Source organism: Zophobas morio, unplaced genomic scaffold (assembly GCF_036711695.1).
Source record: "Zophobas morio isolate AGI-343-1 ecotype UQ-CSIRO unplaced genomic scaffold, CSIRO_AGI_Zmor_V1 ptg000023l, whole genome shotgun sequence".
NCBI classification, from domain to species: Eukaryota; Metazoa; Arthropoda; class Insecta; order Coleoptera; family Tenebrionidae; genus Zophobas; species Zophobas morio.
The window spans coordinates 10,845,125-10,864,329 of NW_026972128.1; the positions used below are offsets into that span (position 1 = coordinate 10,845,125).

Sequence of the window (19,205 nt, forward strand, 5' to 3'; positions counted from 1 at the left end):
CGAAAAATATAGCATTTAAAGCTCAAAATAAATCTTAAGAGACTTGCTGCTTTAATAAATAACAAAAAAAAAGATATATTGCTGCTAAATACTAGCTTAAATCCATTTATTCTTAAATTGTGTTTAAAATTTAGGGGTTTTAAGATTTGAAACCTAGGGAAATTGGTTTTCTGAAATTTATTAATTTTTGATGTTGCGGCATTGCGGGAACGACATAACCTCAAAAAAGTCAAAACAACAAAACGAAACTCTACAAAACACTGAACTGTAACAAAGAGTAAACCAAATATTACTAATGATCAACTTAACAATAAAATTATTGTACTTTTCGTAGATTCAACTGCCATGGACAGTTCTTTAAGTGACGAAGAATCAGATGAAATTCAAGTGGAAGCTAAGCGAATGAGACATGAACCAAAAAACTACAATTTTAGTCGAAGATATGAACGAACCAGACCTCGGCGTACTCGCCTAGTAAGCAGAGATTCCAGTTCATATCAGCCTAAAGGTATTTGTGTGATGTAAAAGTTCTTTAGCAAAATAAATTGTTGTAGAAAGTAATTTGCAGGGACTGATCTTCGATAACGGAGCGTACACTATAAAAATCAATTATTCATTTGAAAATGAAACAAGGTGAGAACGACTGTTACGTAAGGCAGCTTATGTGCAAACTTTTTGTTGTAGAGTTATACCAAATTGTATAATGAAGGCCAAATCTGAAAGAAAACGACTGTTCATTGGTAGTCAAATAGATGAATGCAGGGACTGCTCAGGTTTATACTATGTGATACCAAGTGAAAGGGGATATGTTACTAAGTGGGATGTGCAAAAACCAATCTGGGATTTTGTTTTCAGTAAAAATGTGTGTCCCATAAATAATTATCCTCTTATTATGACACAACCCTTGTTTAATTTTAAGTCAATACAAGACTGTATTGATGAAATTATGTTTGAGGAGTATGAGGTTTCTTCAATGCTTCGAGTGAATCCCACAGATCTTGCATTGTTGCAGTATCATCATGAAATTGGTAAACATCAAACTATGTAATTGAGACCACTATTTTTTTTTTTTTTTTGTTTAAGGTGCCAAACCTGCTTGTATTATTGTCGATTCAGGTTACAGCTTTACCCATGTGATTCCATATTTAGAAGGCAAAAAATACATGAAGGCAGTGAAGAGAATCAATGTAGGAGGCAAAGTGAGTTTCATTATCCATGTACTTGTTCATTTCTTAAATTGTCATTTTTTAGTTGTTAACAAATCATTTAAAAGACATCATATCATATCGCCAGTATCATGTGATGGAAGAAACTTTCGTGATTAATCAAGTAAAAGAAGATACTTGTTATGTATCACAAGACTTTAGAAGTGATTTAAAAGCGTCTGAGTTACCACCAAGTAGAAATCACATCCTTCGTAATTACGTCCTACCTGACTTCAACAATATTCGAAGGGGTTATATTCAAGATCCAGAAAAGAAGGATGAAATAGCTGAAAACTGCCAAATTCTTCGCCTAAATAATGAAAGATTTTGTGTGCCAGAAATATTGTTTCATCCATCTGACATCGGTATAAAAAGCTTAGGAATTGCAGAAGCTATTTATAAATCAATTTTTTTGTGTCCGCAATTTTATCAGAAAGATTTAGCGAAAAATATTATTTGTATTGGGGGAAATACAAAGTTTGAAGGGTTTAGAGACAGATTATTCAATGAAGTCAGATCTATGATTCCAGCTTCATGGGAAGTGAATGTTTACAAGCCTGCAGAGTAATACAATTTAGCAAATTTTAAGTTCCTGTAAATTTATTTCAATTTTTTTCTAGCCCCATATCCTACAGTTGTAAAGGTGGCAAAGTTTTATTGAAAGATCCCACTCTTAAAAGTAAACTTGTGACTAAACAACAATATGAGGAATATGGGTTGAACTTTATCCAAGAAAAGTTCAATGATTGGTAACTAACTACATATTGATAATTGTAAATTGTACATTTTTCATTTAAAGGTCTTGCCCAGATATCCATGAAGATTCACAACCAAAACCCAAAACAGAACCCTTTAGTTACATTGATCATATAAAGAAATATGATGTGTTTGGTAAAGGCATTCTGTTGGAAGAATCCAATGAAAATGCAAATAAAAATGAAGACGCTGATTTAAATTCAAGAAAAGGCGATGAAGAGATTGACGTTTCTAGCAAAAATAATGAAATGGATGATAAACCTGAGCAGATAAAACAGGTATTGTTGGACGATAAATCTAAAATCACTAAGATACTTAAAAAAAATACACGAAGTAGTACGACGCCTGTTATTTATTCAGTGAAAATCGTTTCTTCTGTATCAAAAGCCTCATGAGTTATTTTGATTACGATTTTTTTTTTTGTAAGATATTTATGCTTTATTTAATTCCTCAATAGACAGCATCACTATTTAGAGCTAGTGAGAGCTGTGGATATTTTTTAATTATAAGAGTACTAAAAATAAAAAAGAATTGTGATTTTGTAATTGTTTATTCTTTCTTTTCTTTCTTTTTACCTTTCTTACCCTTTTTACCTTTCTTCTTCTTTTCTTCAGGTAACACTGTATCTGGGTAAAGTTTCATATAAGCTTCCTTCATTGCCACGCAGTCAATTTTTTTCTTGTGTGGAAATCTTGCCATTAATTCTTTAAGAAGATCTTTATCAATTTTCTTGATTTTCTTTTTCTTCAACAGTTCTTCAAACGTTTGGGTTGTCACATGTTTATCAGGCAATGATAATATAAAGTGGCTAAAAGTGAATTTAGTGGTTTGATGCGTGCGATTTTATTTATTTATACCCAAAATCTTTCCTCAACTTTTTCTTTTTTGGTTTCATCGCTAAATATTTACATCGTGCGAACACCAGTTTGTTTATGTCTGGTCCGTGAATTTCGTAATTGCTCAGAACATGGCCATGGGTGATAGTTTTTTGCCTTTTCTGGTGCCTAATTTTTTCCTGCAGGAATTTATTCACGTAGTTGTAAATACTAATTCGTTATACATACTTTTAAAAAGTCTTTAGTGACGCACATATTCTCCATATCCAAATTCTCAAGATTGTCACTTGTTTGCTTCGCGAAAACGGCTAACAAAAAGTCGGCTTCGTCGGGAGTGTATATATTATTTCCGATTTTAACGTGATTCAGTGATTTATTTTTTATAAGTGCTGCTCGAAGTAACTTCAAAGCCTGTGCAGTTATTCTAAAACGCGTCGCATAGAATTTTTAATATATTTAATTAACTTGGAACCTGTTCCAACTTAAATCCAGAAATTGGAGAACTTCAGTTTTTCTAATATATTTCGTTATGGGACGCAAAGCGGCTGCTATACCAATACCATTCCAAGCTAGACTTAACCAAGATATCAGTTGATTTTTGGCTAAGCCGTTTCCTAATTTTTTATTTCCTGGGAATGTAAACTCAAACATTAAAGTAGCCGTTAGAAAGTACACACCAGCGGCAGTGAAAAAACCATTCCAAGCAAGGTCCAATTCTTCTAAAGTTTTATTTTCAATTAAAATTTTTTCCATAGTTACTCCTGAGTCTGCGGTCAGTTCGTTATGACTTAAGTTTAATTTTTTGACGGAAGTATTTTCGATAAAAGATGACTGTAGGACCGTTAGACCCTTGTCGCCCAAACTGTTGTAGCTTAGATCCAATTCATGCAGAAACTGTGTGGACGATATACCTTCACACAATTTTTCTGCGCCTGTAATCAGTTGAGGTAACTGTGCGCAATTTTTGTTGAAAACAAAATTACCTTCAGGACCTATCCGGCATTCTTTTAAATTTAAAACACGAATCGAGTTACTTTCACGTAGAACTTCACTTAATAAAACGCACTGTTCATGGGACAACCAGTTATCTTGTAGAATCAAATATTTTATGTTACTGTTTACTTTTAGTGCGTCGGTAATGCCTCTCATCTGGCTTAGCGTTATTCCGTAGTACTGTTGAAAAAGGTGAGGTCAGTGTTAACTGTATTTTGGTTCATTATAGTACCTTCAAATTTAAAGTATCTGTCGCCAGTGACTTAATTATTCTTGTCATGGGAACAATCTTCAGGTCTTTACACATGTTTATGTACTTCTGACAGCCATCAGGATCAAGCTCTTCTTCAGGTGCTGTAATATTTTTTAATTATACTCGGAAGTATTTGTTTTATACTATGTGGTTACGAATATAGTGTAATATTTCATCCAGTCCGGGATCCTTCAACGGAGGGAACAAATTTTCTATTAACCTGAGTTCGCTTCTAGAACACAAGTACTGTTCAAAACACTTGAATGACGATGTATGTTTGTTCAAGAGCTTTTCACTAGAAAGTGTCTGTAGTAACGCTAATTGATCTTCCATTCCTAATCTGATAGGAGCTGCTTCGTCAGTCTGTGTTTCAACCAATTTTTCTATTGCTGCTCCTTTGCTTTGTGGTTCACTTTTAACAGGTTCATCTTCCTTTGTAACTTGAGCCTCTTCTACTCGAGTGATTTGTTCAGTTTCTGAGATCTGGTCAACTTCTGGTTTTGCGTGTTCCCCTTGTCCTTCTTGTAACCCTGGTTGTTGTGTTTCTTCATCTTGCTCTTCTGGTTGTTCGGTTTGCGGCTTCTCTTCTTGTTGCTCTTCTTCAGATTGACCTGTTGTCTCCTCGAGTTCTGTTCCTGGTATTTCCTCGGGTTCTGTTTGTTCTTCCCTCTGTATGTCATCCTCATCCTTAATTTTTGTCTCGGGTTCGGTAGCTTCACCAGAATTTAAATTTTCTTCAACCGTATCGGTTTGTGGAACTTGTTCCTCATTTGGGGTCGATTCGACATTTTGTTCCATGAAAATACTTTTTAAAATTTTTCGTACGCGACGATTTTATAAAAACTGACATGATGATACGTCGTCCAGGGTTTGTTACTGTCACAAATCGGTTATACAGAGTGTGCCAATGAGATATTTAATTAGGATGCGACATATTAATAGAAGTCGGAAAATAACAGAAAAATATAGAAAACAAGAAAAATAAAGAGATTCTGCTACTCCATCATTAGCAGTTTCGCCGCACTTGACGTCAGTCGGAATGTTCAAGTTTGTGTTTTAATCACATACAAACAATATTTTATTTATTTTTTATTATTGGCTACAGAATACAGAATTACAACTTTCGACTGTTGAGTAATCATATAAAACGATTATAAACTGTGTACTATTGTATTACAAGATTTTTATTTAGGTACATATTCAACTTTATCAAAAATAATTTTTATTACACAAAGTATGTGTACATTTTTCACAACAAAAATAAATAAGTCATTATTTTACTCCTCAAATATACATACCTATTGGAAAAATAAGCCACTATCAGTGACTATCCATAAATTGTAACTCGGACAACAGCAAGATATTATTGGGTAGCGGTTTTGGTTGAGGTGAAAGTAATGTAATGGTTTGTCGATCCATGTCTAAATTCGTTCTGTAAGAACGTAAAATATTAGACGATTAGTTGTAAATTATGAAGTAATCCGTTTTAAGACATTAAAAAAGAAAAGCATTATTATTAAAAAATTGACTGAAGTGACGTCATCAATTTTCTGGAAGGATTGAATTTATGAATTTAAGTTGAAATAATATTTAATAGCCCAGACTTATTTTGGATATTTTCAACATGTGATTTTAATACTTACACACACACAAATCCTGCCACATGTGAGGAAATGATGTCTTCATCCTCACCTTCTGTGAAACTAATTGCTAAAAGATGGTGTAATATTCCCGGATTTGGAGAAAGTGGCACAAGTTTGGTTAAATGGTCTTCAGCTTTCATTCCTAATGGAAGGCAAGAGTCTGGTAAAGCTGGCGCTCCTATTTTATAAATTTTAATTTCACTCCACTTAATTTCAAAGGAATGTGGATACATGGAATTTTTTGGTGTTCCATAAAAATATTCTCTAATTCGTTGATCTCGAGCTTCAGATCTTACACTTTTAGATCTCTCAACTACCTAAAATATTGTAACATTAGCACAATTCTATTATTTGTTGGATGGATTCTTACCCCTCCACTTTTCTGTAAGAAAATGACTTTGACAAATTTAGGCATATCACGAACCAATTCATTATAAAGCCTTTCCTGATCGAGGACTAATATGACATCAACTTCAAACGCTTTAGCTGAGTGCAATATCTGCTTATATCCAGTCCCTTTTATCCAACCACATGTGTTGATAATTACACCTGAAGCTCTTGCTGAAATTATATAATAATTAACTAATGTATCAACAGTAATTAAATACCAACTCTTTTTATTAATCTCTAGTCTCTCCTTTACAGTATTTGATAGCTGTGTCACTAACATAGAGAATAATGCAACATTTGTTTGTGGAGATTTATGTCCTGTATGGTAGACTAAAGGAGCCTCTTGTGAAAACCCCTCATCAATATTTGCCGGTCTTTCAATTAACAGTGCACCTAAACAACTTAAAAATGTACACTTCTTTACAAAAGTGTTAAAATAAACTCACCAATGGTCCCAGGAATAGAAATCTGCCCTTGTCCTACATCTAGATCCACAAAAATTGGTCGTCGCCCCATTCGTACTGCATAATTTAGTAAAATTCGGCAAACAGTCGATTTACCAACGTCATTAGGGCCAACGATCATTGTGGTCGGGCCTTTTTTGTTGTCTCTTTCAGCTTCAACGCGCATAAATTCTAAGGCAGCATGACAGTTCGAGTATGTCACCATGGGGGTCTCCTTTGCAATGTAACTTACATCAGTTCTTCCTTTAATTTCAATTGTACATCCATGCCAAGTATACACGGCGACTTTAGCACCTGAAGCGAAATCGTAAGTTTTGCCCTTTACTAGTTCTGTACCGAAAACTTCTGCTTTGCCGCTTTTTAAGGTTAGGTACACTTTCTCATTTTTCGATTCCACTTCAAATCGCAGTTCGTTGTCTTGATCCAGTTTGAATTCTTGTATTAAACTCTTTTTATCTTCGTGTAATGCCATTTTTGCGAAGACGACTTCACCAAATACAAAACCTCACAATTTCAATTTTATGACAACCATGACAACCACAGATGACAACCACTACCACCACAGCTAACCTAAAAGTCCTAAACGGTGAATGTTCCGTCACTGGTTCCGCTATAGCCGAAATACTATGAGAAGAACGTGCTGACTCGAAAGAATCAAAATTACATTGTTGATTGTTTTATGATAAATCTGTGTGTGCATAATTTATTCAAAATTTTGCTAAAAGAATTTTGAATTTTTTAAGTGGAAACTTAGTTGGTTGGTACTTTTCTACTCAACAAAGCACAACACAAAATGCAGATTAGGGTTAATCAATAATGAAACGAACTGAGGTCAAAAGAATTAAGCTGATTAAAGTCAAGACTTGCTCAGAGATAATTTTCAGTAAACAACCAGTAGGACGCTATTACCTTTTACATCTTCACTATATCATTCTTGGCATAATTGTGTAGTTTTTTCTATGAAATAACTATGCAGATGTATTTTTTTCAAAACGTTGCTGTCTCTATTACTCCATCATGCTTTTAAATCGTAAATTGTTCATTTTCAAACCCAGGCTTTAGTTTTTGCCTTGCGTAAATTCTATAAAAGCATTAACAGTGATTAACACAAAGGATTTTTTTGTTTTAACCTCGGTTATGCATCCAGCATCTAACATAATAATAGATGCAATTGTATTCCAAGGGAGAGGTACGTTATGACTAAATTCTAGATAGTTTTTAGTACAGTGATGAGGTAGGTTCATGTACCGGCTATATGTGATTCCACTTCATCATTATCTTTAATAGTATTTTCAGCTGTGAATATTTTACTGGTACTACAGTTTACTCAAATATTGCTTTCCTTATGACCAAATATTGTTACGATGATCGGTAATTTAAAATCGGCGTGGGTAAAACTCAAAAACTTATTTCTCAGTAATATTAATTCACACGGCTAACTATACAGCGATTATGTACAAAATAATTCCGAGGGGAATGGGATTGACTAGATCCAAATTCTCTCAACATTGACTGGACTCGATTAGTTTGCTTCTGACAGTGGTCCCTATTTAAATAATCTTATGTTCTTTTCGATGGTTTGCGAACGCTGCTTCGAGGTTTTTCTGGAGCCTACCATCGAGACTTCCGGCAACCCGCTCCAGGCTTTGCTTTATCCGAACGCCGCCAGGCCGATGTCACCAATGAAAACCCATAGGCGTCGTACCAGGGCGGCGTATGGGTTTATTTCGTAACAATATACACTTAAGTATATTGTTACGAAATATTGTATTACTCGCTTTGCGGAGAACTGGTTATCAGTAATAGTACCAGATTGACATATTGTTGAATAATAATAATATCAGTTGTCTTTGAAAGCAAAATAAGTTAATTATTACTCAAAAAAAAAAGAAATTCGGTTTTTCGGTTTTTATTAAAAAAGAAATCTCTAATTCAGCGTAAAAATAATATAGTATATTGTGAACAAGAAGGTACATACATATATCCTGCAACTGTAGTCGTTTTCCAGGTTCGCATAGGTTTAGTTTTCTAGTACAGAATCACTGTCTTTCATGTTATAGTATACGATTTTGCATAGAGGTTCAGTTGGTTGTTGTTTCTCAGGTTTATCACATCGTTTTTCCGCAGTGAGAACTAGAAGATTTCGATATTCTTCATCTGGTCACTTACACATAGTACCGGGATAATTTTCAAATTCCCATAACCTCACCTGTTTCTTATGCAGAAACACGTTGTAGCTTCTTCTATTCATTTTCTACTGATGTCAACTCAATTTTCTAGGAGTTTTCGTATTGTCCTGACGATCTCGTTTTTTACCGTCTTGTGGAGGGATTATCTAATTTTACATGCATATTAGAAGTTCCATTAGGTTATCATTGACTTCGCCGCTGCCTGACTGTACAATATACACATCTTCGCCTCGTAGGTACCGCTCCGATTTCGACGCATGTTTCTAGATTGCTGAATTTCTTCCTCACCACTTTTCCCACTTTGTGTCTGAAAAAATCGTTTTCTTTATTTTTTCCATAATTTGTCCCTCATCATTTTCAACCGTCTCTTACCTTTTTTTCAAGAACAGAAAAGCGTAAGAGATTATTTTCTCCATTTAGGGTCTGTGTAAAGTTTTTCAAAATAGTACTTCACAAACTGAATATGGATCATAATTTGAAGAAGGCCTTCTGTCTTCAAGATAACCCGCGAGGGATCCTCACACTAGCTTTGCCATTGGCAAAACCTAACAAACAATTTCTTCATAAAACATATTCATTATTAATAATAACAGTAAATTACCTGACGTAAAATTATGATTGGAAAAAGTTTCATAACTTCCCGTGAGACGTCGTTCATTATCCTTTGCCCCTCTAGGATTACAAGCTTCAATGTGTTGCCGGTGATTAGTTTCGTCTAAAATTGAAACGAGTTGTCCGGTTCCCGTGACTTCCTCCACAACATTAATAGGGCACCTTTCTCTCTGTCATATATTTTTCATTCCAAGTTTACTATATTACGCAAAACGGCCGTATTTTCTTGATATTCGGCGCCCCATATTCCAAGGATGTTGATTCTGGGATCTCCCAGTTCAAATTTATTCGTATAAATAATTCCTCTTAAGTAAGTTTTTTGAGGACATTCCCATTTTCTTCAGTTTCCTAGTCGTGGATGCTTAAAATAGGGTTTTCTTTACCCAATTCCAGACATGCGCGGACCACTCTGTTAAGCTTTTGCTCTATTCAGCATCACTTCTTTGAACAGCGTTGAAGATTCTGGCAAATCGACACACCATTGATGCAATTAGACGTCGAGAAGTTGAACGTTGACTCCACTTCAACGACCACGTGGTTGGAATTTTCCTCTGATAAGTGCTTCTCTTGTCTGTCTCGATGGAACGAATTTTGCAATACCTATTTAAACAAATTTATCTCCTTGTCTGATAGCGGCGACGTGATTTCCACGTGGTAGCACAATTCAGTCTCGATGTTCAATAATTCCCCCTAAACACCCCATTCGGGACAATATTTCCACTGCAAATTGCAAAAAACTTGTCATAATTTTATAATAATAAAATAAAACGAAGTTGGTGGAATATGAAATGTACAACAGCGTCGTCAAAGTATTTGCTTAATAAAAAATTATGTCCTACCTGTAAAAGCATAACTTCGGCGTGCTAGAAATGTTTATTCCAGCGTTTTCCGGTTCCCGTGACTTCTCCCACAACATTAATAGTTCACCTTTCTCCCTGATATATATTTTTCAGTATTTCTAAGTCTATATCGCCTGCAAATACTTTGTATCTGCATGATTTTGTTCGTAATACTATGCGGATCAAGGCTCACAGTCTTACAGCCAACAGAAGAAAAAATTTTAAAACTAAAGATGCAAAATCACATCTTCAGAAGTGGGGCTCTCATTTAAGTTTGGAGCTACTGTCAAATCCACAATTTCGTCTTGATCGTCAAGATCTGGACCCCCAGTGGTATGTGACTGGTGTGGACCACTCGAAACCTGCGAATTTCGACTGAAGCTGCTGCGACGTACAGGTGCCACAGTTCTCTGATTGGCCGGTTTTACAGTTATTATGAGGTTTGAATTGTTGGCGACCATCATATCTGTCATCTGATCTAGCGTTTTTCCAACCACTTTGATACCATTAACTTCTAGAACTTCATCATTTATAGCTAAAAGTTCTGTGGACTCTGCGATACTTCCAGGCACTAACTAAATTACACTTTTTCTAACACAATATTAATTAATATCTTGATACTTACCACTCTGCGTAACGCGGACGCTAGTTTCATCCTTAATATAGAACCCAAGAGGTTTCTCAGACCCCTGTTTCAGTAACCGTACCCGTCTGCAAGTTTCAGGTACAATATCGACGTCAATAATAGATTACACTTGTCGGAAGTCGTGAGGGTTTGAAATGGCCAAAGTTTTTGTTCAGCGTGGGGTTCACCCTAATATACTAGATATTAAATTGCGGGGTTTGATTGTCCCGTAACCGTTTAACTCCTCCAAACTATCACCTAATGAGGTAAAAAAATTAACAAGTACCTTTTCTTTGTACTATTACCCTCAACAAGGGTTTGGCATTCACAAGTACTCTCTTCAGATTATCATCATTGTTAATAGGTAGCACCGAGTCAATACTGGAAACTAAAAAAGCAATGTCCTGTAATCGATGTAGACCCTCTAATAAAACACGGAACTCCTTAAATACTTTTTTGCCTCCTACTCCACAATAATTTTTTTTGAGGAGCTGGAAATACGACTTTGGGTCAACCCAGAGGCTCGCGAATCCCTATCAAGAAGGGCTTATTCTTGTTCGGTTCCAAACCATGGAATGGTATCTTTCAATTTTCAATGCTTGCAAGTTATTAATTCTGCTAGGGTGTGCTACAAAATGAATATAATAGATTTTCAATTAAGTATATCAAATGAAACAACTTACTTGTAACAGTCTATACTGGTGTAAGAGAATATTTTCGCCATTTAGGGTTGGTGTAAAGTTTTTCAAATACGTAATTTCCTCTCCAAAATAGTACTTATTAGAGCTTCACAAACTGAATATGGATTATAGTTTGAAGAACGCCTTCTGTCTTCAAGATAACCCACGAGAAACCCTCACACTAGGTTTGCCATTGGCAACACCTAACAATTTTTTCATCAAATATATTCATTAATAATAATAACAGTAAATTACCTGCCGCAAAATTGCGAATAGAAGAAGTTTTATGGCTTCCCGTCAGATATTGTTCATTTTCCTTTACCACTCTAGGATTATACGCTTCAATGTATTCCCGGCGATTAGTTTCGTCTAAAGATAAAACGACTTTTTCGATTCCCGCCACAACAGAGGCACTTTTCTTTCTGACATATATTTTGCAGTATTTCTAAATCTACTTTAATACACAAAAGAGCATTATTTTTTTAATATTCAGCACCCCATAAATCAAGGACGTTGATTGTGGTATCCCGGTTCGAATTTATTCACATAAACACCTCCCATCGACAAGTTCTTTGAGGACACTCCCATTTCTTTCCTTTCGTAACCATCTCCAAGTCATTGGAGCTCTATAGGAGTCAATTTTTTTTTCATATAACGACGACAACATCGGTCTTAATTTGTTCCAAAAGTAGGGTTCTCCCCAGACACTCTCCAAGAAATTCTGTGAAAAAATAATAATTGCTCATTTCGATTCTTATATAGATTTGAGTATATTTGAAGTAATTAATTCTCCGGGGGCCCCGTTATGGAAATCTGCACAAAGTTCATAATCTTCTGGACCTTTTTCTAATTCTGGTATTAAAGTTTCTACAATAAAAACTACGTCTTTGGGGGAATACAAGATGAAAGCATCGAACATTTTATTCCTGTCTAGGTCTTCTGTAACCTACCACAAGCATAAGTTTTTAGAAAACAATCAAACTTTTTTTGGTTGTTGAATTTTGTAAAATAGGATAGCGGACACTGCTGGCAAAAACAAAAGAGATATTACCATAACGGTAGAGAGTAGGGTTATGTCTTTACAAAGGTCGCTCTGGTTTAAAATAACATGAGGAATCGTAAGGTTGAAACAATAAATTTATTAAAAATTTAAACGTTTTAGAATGATTGTTTAGTTCTTTGCATTCTCTAATCTTTTCGGAAAATAGAAAAAGACTCACCGAAACCTCCGCTTGGATAAAAATTGAAGATATAAAGAAACCACATGTCCATACAAGGGTGCATTCTCGCTTGATTCCAAATCATGGATGGTATCTCTGACAGCTTCCATTGCTTTTAAATATGTTTTTCCTTTATTCGTAGCGGTGGGTTGTTTGTTTTTCTCCATTAAACGCATCACTATAGAGGGCAATTTGTTGTAAACAGGTATCTGAATAAGCTCCTTCACCTTGAAAACAAGTAAAAACATTATAAATACAAGTATTTTAATACACTCTAACTTCGTTAGATTTTTTTGTTTAGTTCTTTGCTTAATCTAATCTTTTCGGAAAGTAGAAAAACTCACCAAAAAATCTGCTTGAGCACACAACTTCGATCGAAACTGAAAATATAAACGCTGAATGTCTTCTAACTTCGCATCACTTTTATTCATTTAATTTACATTTTTACTTTTTCATCAACGTTGTTTTAGTATTTGAGTCAGTCTCTCTGTAAATATTGAATTCAATTTACCTGGTGGTTCTCACCACCCTTATTTCAAAGTGGGTGGTGGCTCTGGCCCACCCTTGCGGGTGGAGGGGACGGAACAGATGTCCCCGCCAGGAGCGCTAACATAACCCCCCGCCTTGAATTCTTCAATCACATTGTTTTAAGATAAAAAAATGACAAATAAATGCGTTACAATTTACACTAAAAGAAAAATGCACAATATATGTACCTATACATGAAAGGTAAAATAAAAAAGCAAGAAATATTGATATGAAACCGTAAAACTAGTTAGAGTTCGAAAGATCACCACCACAGTCTTTAAGTTTAGCGCAATTAGTCTATTGGTAAAGCGCACACTTTCGAAATTGCTCTTTTTATCAAGCCACTTTTGCACTTCACCGACACTACCCGCACGTTCCCATCACTGCCGGGGTGCAATTGAGTAATTCTACCCAACTGCCATTGCAACGGTGGTAAATTGTCTTCTTTTAGCACTACTAAGGTGCCAACTTCCGGAATTCTTGCAGAGGTGTTTCGCCACTTGCTCCGATTTTGCAACGTGGTCAGGTACTCCGTCGACCACCGTCTCCAAAAATGCTGGCGACAAGCCTCGATCAATTGCCAGCGACAATCGGTTGATGGGAATGGCGGTGTGGTCCCTCTCCATGGGGGCGGTTAAAGGATGCCCGATTAAAAAATGGCCGGGCGTAGGTAAGAGGTGTCATATCGTTGACATCGTTCGACAGTGGCATCACTGGACGCGAATTCAAAACGGCCTCAATTCTTACTAACAAGGTGTGCATTTCCTCGTATGTAAGATGATTTTCACCGATAACGCGTTTAATATGGGTCTTAACGGATTTGATTCCCGCTTCCCAAAGCCCACCAAAATTTGGAGCTCGAGGGGGTATAAACTTCCAGATTATTTTTTCCTGTTCTAACCTATTTTGGAAATCTTTGGCTAGTAATAATTGCTTCAGTTCTTTTTTCGCGCCAACAAAATTGGTGGCATTGTCGCTTAGAATGTAGGCAACGTTGCCGCGGCGCGAAATTAGTCGTTTTAGCGCATTGAAAAAGGAATCAGGTGTCAGGTCGCCTACAAGTTCAAGATGAACGGCTTTAGTACATAAACAAATGAAAAGACAGATGTAAGATTTGACCGTCCGCTTTCTTCTACCTCGGCCTTCTTTAATTAGAATGGGACCTCCGAAGTCTACTCCAACTTTAGAAAAAGGGCGGGCTTGCATTAATCTTTGTTCGGGTAAATCACCCATAATTTGCGTATATGATTTAGGGTTAACCTTGTAACAACTGATACATTTATGCAAAACCTTACGAACTTGACTGCGGCCGGCCAAAGGCCAGTAGTTTAATCTCATTTGCGCCAGAGTTCCTAGCTGCCCTGCATGTAGCATATGAACATGAGTTTCTTTAATAATTAAATCGGTCACAAAATGTTTTGGCAATAAGATTGGAAATTTTTTGTTAAATGGCATAGTTGACATGTTACTTAATCTACCCCCCACCCTGATTAATTCATTTTGGTCTATGAAGGGGTTGAGCGAAGTAATGCGACTATCATTAATTTTTTGACTGTTTTTTAACTGTTTGATTTCGAAAGCAAATGTTTCCGCTTGAACTAAGCGGATAATGTCAAATTACCTTTAACTTCAGGTTGTTTTTTGATCCTATTGTATAAATTCTTGATAACGCGCTGCCAACAAGCAACCGCATTTTTTAGTTTTGCAAAGGTCGAGTAGGAAGTAAGAATTTCAAATTTGGGGGAATTCAATTGGAGACTTACAGCCGCAACAGTACGTTTTTCTACTAGTGCTTCGTCTTGAGAATCGCAATGGTTCGAATTTTGTATAATAAGAGAAGGGATTTCAATTTGATGCAGCCATGATGGCCCATTGAACCATAAGGAATTTTTGGCTAATTCGCTTGGATATATACCACGGGTAATAATATCTGCTGGATTTTCGGCACCTTTTACGTGATTCCAATGACATTTACTTGTTAATTGCTGGATTTCAGACACTCGATTAGCAACGAAGGTTTTCCAGTTACCTGGATCGGCGGCTAACCAAGATAAAACTATTTTGGAATCAGTCCAACAATAGCACTGGTCAGGTAAAATGTTCAAGGTATTAGCAGCTTTAATAAGTAACCGAGACAAAAGAAGAGCCCCGCACAATTCGAGTCTGGGCAGAGAAATGATTTTTAATGGGGCTACGCGCGACTTTGCGCATAATAGTCGTACATGTAAATTTAATTGACAGTCAACAGATCTCATAAAGATCGCTGCGCCATATGCCTGTTCTGAACTATCACAGAATCCATGAATTTCTATTTTAATTGGGTCACGACATATTACAGTTCGAGGAAATTGAATTTTACTTAAGGCTGGCGTCTGGTTCGGTTTAGCCCTATACTAAATACATTGAAAACATCGTCGCGGTTTCCGGAGTTGCATTTTAAAAATATGAGATATATAGCTTTAAAAAAATTATATTTCGAATTAACAAACTTCAGTCCAGGGGACCTCCATATTTATATTCATATCTAGTATGCAGTTTTTACAAAAAAAAATTATAAAGTTGAACAACTTTTACATCACATTCTAACCGGCACATTGATGCATTTTTTGACGAAGTGCTGAAGTTTTTTGCATTCTGAGATAGGAGGTCCCCTGGGGAAAAGTGTCAGCTTTCTTTTGATACCATTTATAATATTAAAAAATCCACGACTGAGGTAAATAACTCGCGAAAAGTAAAAATCTATTGAAACGAGAAATCGGCATTAAACGAGTTGTGATGCGGTAGCAGAATGCAGGTTTACTTAGATTCTGACTTGGTTGGAGATTTCAGTATTTTAAAAATGCAATTCCGGAAACTACGTCGATGTTTTCAATGTATTTAGTATTGGGCGAAACCGAACCAGACGCCACCCTTAAGTTAGGTAGCTCGCGTAAAAACGAAATCCATGTTTTTTGAAGGCTTTCAGGAATTTCCGTGTCCCAATCAATTTTCAGTGACCATAACTTCTGCATAAATATTTTTGCCTTCGTGACCACTGGGTTGATTAGGCCCAGTGGGTCAAATAGTTGCGAAATAGCGCTTAATATGGAACGTTTTGTAAGTTTGATATTAACAAAGTTAAAATTAGTGTATAAAAATGAATCTGCCTCATTGTCCCAACGAATACCTAATGTTTTCTTATCCAATTGTTTATCCGTAATTATACAATTTTTTACAGACACGTTATGCTCGTCATGTAGTATTTCAGGACTATTTGATGACCACTTACTGAGCTCGAAACATCCCTTTGCCAGGACCGTTTTTAATTCCTCTTTAATTTGTTTTAATTCACGAATAGAATCTGCGCCAAAGAGCGCATCATCCACATAGAAGCATTTCATAATAACATCATGCGCTAGAGGGTACGCATGTTTTTCCTCAGAGGCTAATTGTTGGACACATTTTATCGCTTGATATGATGAAGAAGTAAGCCCGTAAGTAACGGTTTTTAACCTATATGTGTTTATACGATATTCGGGAGACTCTCGCCATACAATTTTTTGATAGTTGCGATCGTCTGGATGTACCCAAATACAACGGTATACTATCCTCAAACATATTTGGCGTTTATGACTTCACACCAATTTGACTCCCATTATAATTCAATAGGCCGTCACAACCGGATGTCTTAAACCCGCTCACCGATACCTACCTGAAAAGACCTTTTCTGGTAAAAGCACAGGGCAGGACTGAGTTTTGCATTTACCGACAACTGCGCCTTTCGAGTTTTTTATTTTAAGTAAAAACAAAGTAACTTTGTACTCAATCATTTTTTATTACAGCACAACTATTTACTTATTAACTACTACTGCTTATTTATTGATCGAAATAGTCACTGTCATCATCACTCGACTCTTCTAAATTAATAATTAACGGTGTTATCAACCGTGCCCTGTACTGGTCTTCTTCTTTTGTGGAATGTCGTACACAATTGGCCCACATTTCGGCAGTTATTTTGGAAGCTTCTTACCTAATTATGTCAATTGTTGCACTACTAAATTTTGGTGCCGTATTATTCCTTCTTATATTCTTTTTCATTTGCGACCAGATTAGTTCGATGGGGTTAAATATACAATGGTACGGCGGAAGTCTAATCACCCTAAATCCACGATCTCGCGCCATAGCATCTATTTTATATTGTTTCTCAAATTTTCGAGTGTGTAACACTTCTAATAATTGTGTCTTTGTGTAATTTTCTTCAAAGTATAAATCATGTTCTGTAAGGAAATTTTGAAATTTGAAAATTTTAACAAACAAAATTACTCTGAGTCCGGTCCTTCGCGTCTCGACCGTCCCTGGCACGTCGAAAAGGTCTTTTCAGGTAGGTATCGGTGAGCGGGTTTAAGACATTCGGTTGTGACGGCCTATTGAATTATAATGGGAGTCAAATTGGTGTGAAGTCATAAACGCCAAATATGTTTGAGGATAGTATACATCTTTGATATATCTGCGGTTATAACAAATTGAGGTACTCTAAACTGGATAATGATAGTAAATAAATCGGGCTGCAAAACTGGCCCCGCCAAAAGATTGTCATTTAAAGTAAGATCATTGGAACTTTTGGCAGAACCATCGAAAACTACTCGGAGTTTTGTGGACGAACTGTTTAAATTTAGTACACAATTATGTGGCAGGTAAAAGGATTTGTCCGGGGTATCAGCAGGTATACAAGCTCCATGTGACCCATCTGCAAATACTCCCTCATAAAAGCAATGTATGTACACCGGGAGTTAAATTAGATTTTTCAAGTAATTCGTCAAATAGAACTAATGCTTCGTACATTTTTTCTCTGACATCACTGAATTTGTATTCGACCTCTACATCCGATTCGCCATCGTCTGAGCCATTCGTAACGACTAACGACTCAGTTCCGTAGTGACTGCAAATATTTTTAAGTTCGGTTTTAAGATTTTCTAAATCCAGCAACCGTCGCCGTAATTGGCCAAACTTTTGGTGGTTTGTCGTGCCCAAATAGTTTTTGACCGCGGCCGAGCTTTTGGACACTAACAAAATTATTTATTTGGGTGTAGGCCCATTTCCTTGGAAATGGAAGAGCTAAACTGCATATAGGGGAAGAAGTAATAATTAAACATTTATAACATTTTTATACGTATATTAAAAGAAAGCATTATAAGCATGTCAAAAGAATAATCGAGTAAATGTGTAAATAATCAACAGAAAAATAATACATAAAATAAATTCACACACATAACACGAAAAAACAAAACAACATGCAAAACTATCTTCTAAAGCGCTACGCAATTATATTCCACTAATAAAACTCTTAAAATCTATGAACATAACCCACATTTTTAATTAATAAACTTAATCCTAGGAAAATCAGCATGCAAAAACACTAAAAATTAATTCGGTAAATCCTTAATTAAATGCGATACCTTCTAAACAACATTAATATTACGAGCATGATAAATAACCAAAAAAATAATAAACTACTAACTACTAAATGGAATCATCACTTAATTATTTGAATAAATTGCGATTGGGCATTTATATATATATATTAATTAAATCATGAGAACAACTAAAATAACGGGTAAAAATCATGCACTTAAATCTACGACAACTTATGAATATAAACATGTAAAAAGAGAGATAAATGAGTTTTTACATACATCGATTAGCTAAATATGCCGAGCACAACAATTGTTCACGAGAAAAATTGATGGTTACTGGACAGTTAGATACATGTAAAAATAAACAGTCATAATTTATACATGCAGTTAAACATTGGGACATTAGTATCATAAATGCGCTAAAATACAATGAGACGATTAAAATAAAATATAATGTGAGGTTTCCAAATACTATAGCAAAATAATCAGAGAACGGAGTCATATTTAAACGGCAAAAATTCAATATAAAATAATCGACAGCAAGAAAATTAGATTAAAAGGTTTCAATTCGGGAACTTC

General features: G+C 35.7%; 4 protein-coding genes and 1 long non-coding RNA gene across 7 annotated transcripts; 1 reads left to right on the forward strand and 4 right to left on the reverse strand.

Annotated features, from left to right (window-relative positions):
- The first annotated feature begins 186 nt into the window (after nt 1-186).
- On the forward strand, nt 187-2,506 carry LOC135134340 (actin-related protein 6). The gene is made up of 8 exons (XM_064062987.1): nt 187-277; nt 335-508; nt 555-633; nt 685-1,028; nt 1,084-1,199; nt 1,252-1,769; nt 1,826-1,954; nt 2,005-2,506. Exons 2-8 carry the CDS (start codon nt 346-348, stop codon nt 2,354-2,356), a joined length of 1,701 nt encoding a protein of 566 aa, XP_063919057.1. The 5' UTR covers nt 187-277; nt 335-345; the 3' UTR covers nt 2,357-2,506.
- LOC135134339 (uncharacterized) lies at nt 2,502-4,895 on the reverse strand. 2 transcript variants are annotated; one of them, XM_064062986.1, is made up of 8 exons: nt 4,199-4,895; nt 4,023-4,144; nt 3,781-3,970; nt 3,475-3,729; nt 3,270-3,426; nt 3,026-3,221; nt 2,819-2,976; nt 2,502-2,769 (listed from the first exon to the last, which is right to left on the reverse strand). In XM_064062986.1, exons 1-8 carry the CDS (start codon nt 4,839-4,841, stop codon nt 2,511-2,513), a joined length of 1,980 nt encoding a protein of 659 aa, XP_063919056.1. In that variant the 5' UTR covers nt 4,842-4,895; the 3' UTR covers nt 2,502-2,510. The 2 variants fall into 2 exon arrangements, with proteins under 2 accessions (XP_063919056.1, XP_063919055.1); XM_064062985.1 differs by having other exon boundaries at nt 3,270-3,729.
- Nucleotides 4,896-5,117: 222 nt separating this feature from the next.
- Nucleotides 5,118-7,276, reverse strand: LOC135133954 (protein CLP1 homolog). The gene is made up of 5 exons (XM_064062520.1): nt 6,523-7,276; nt 6,299-6,469; nt 6,057-6,247; nt 5,687-6,003; nt 5,118-5,475 (listed from the first exon to the last, which is right to left on the reverse strand). The coding sequence occupies exons 1-5, from the start codon at nt 7,010-7,012 to the stop codon at nt 5,364-5,366; spliced, it is 1,281 nt and encodes a 426-aa protein (XP_063918590.1). The 5' UTR covers nt 7,013-7,276; the 3' UTR covers nt 5,118-5,363.
- Nucleotides 7,277-8,433: 1,157 nt separating this feature from the next.
- On the reverse strand, nt 8,434-10,351 carry LOC135134193 (uncharacterized). 2 transcript variants are annotated; one of them, XR_010281243.1, is made up of 4 exons: nt 10,181-10,351; nt 9,331-10,061; nt 9,102-9,274; nt 8,434-9,052 (listed from the first exon to the last, which is right to left on the reverse strand). It is a non-coding gene; the product is annotated as an uncharacterized LOC135134193 (long non-coding RNA). The 2 variants fall into 2 exon arrangements; XR_010281242.1 differs by having other exon boundaries at nt 8,434-9,036; nt 10,181-10,349.
- A 25-nt stretch (nt 10,352-10,376) lies between these two features.
- Nucleotides 10,377-11,232, reverse strand: LOC135134192 (partitioning defective 6 homolog gamma-like). The gene is made up of 2 exons (XM_064062819.1): nt 10,806-11,232; nt 10,377-10,755 (listed from the first exon to the last, which is right to left on the reverse strand). The coding sequence occupies exons 1-2, from the start codon at nt 10,833-10,835 to the stop codon at nt 10,408-10,410; spliced, it is 378 nt and encodes a 125-aa protein (XP_063918889.1). The 5' UTR covers nt 10,836-11,232; the 3' UTR covers nt 10,377-10,407.
- Nucleotides 11,233-19,205: the final 7,973 nt, after the last annotated feature.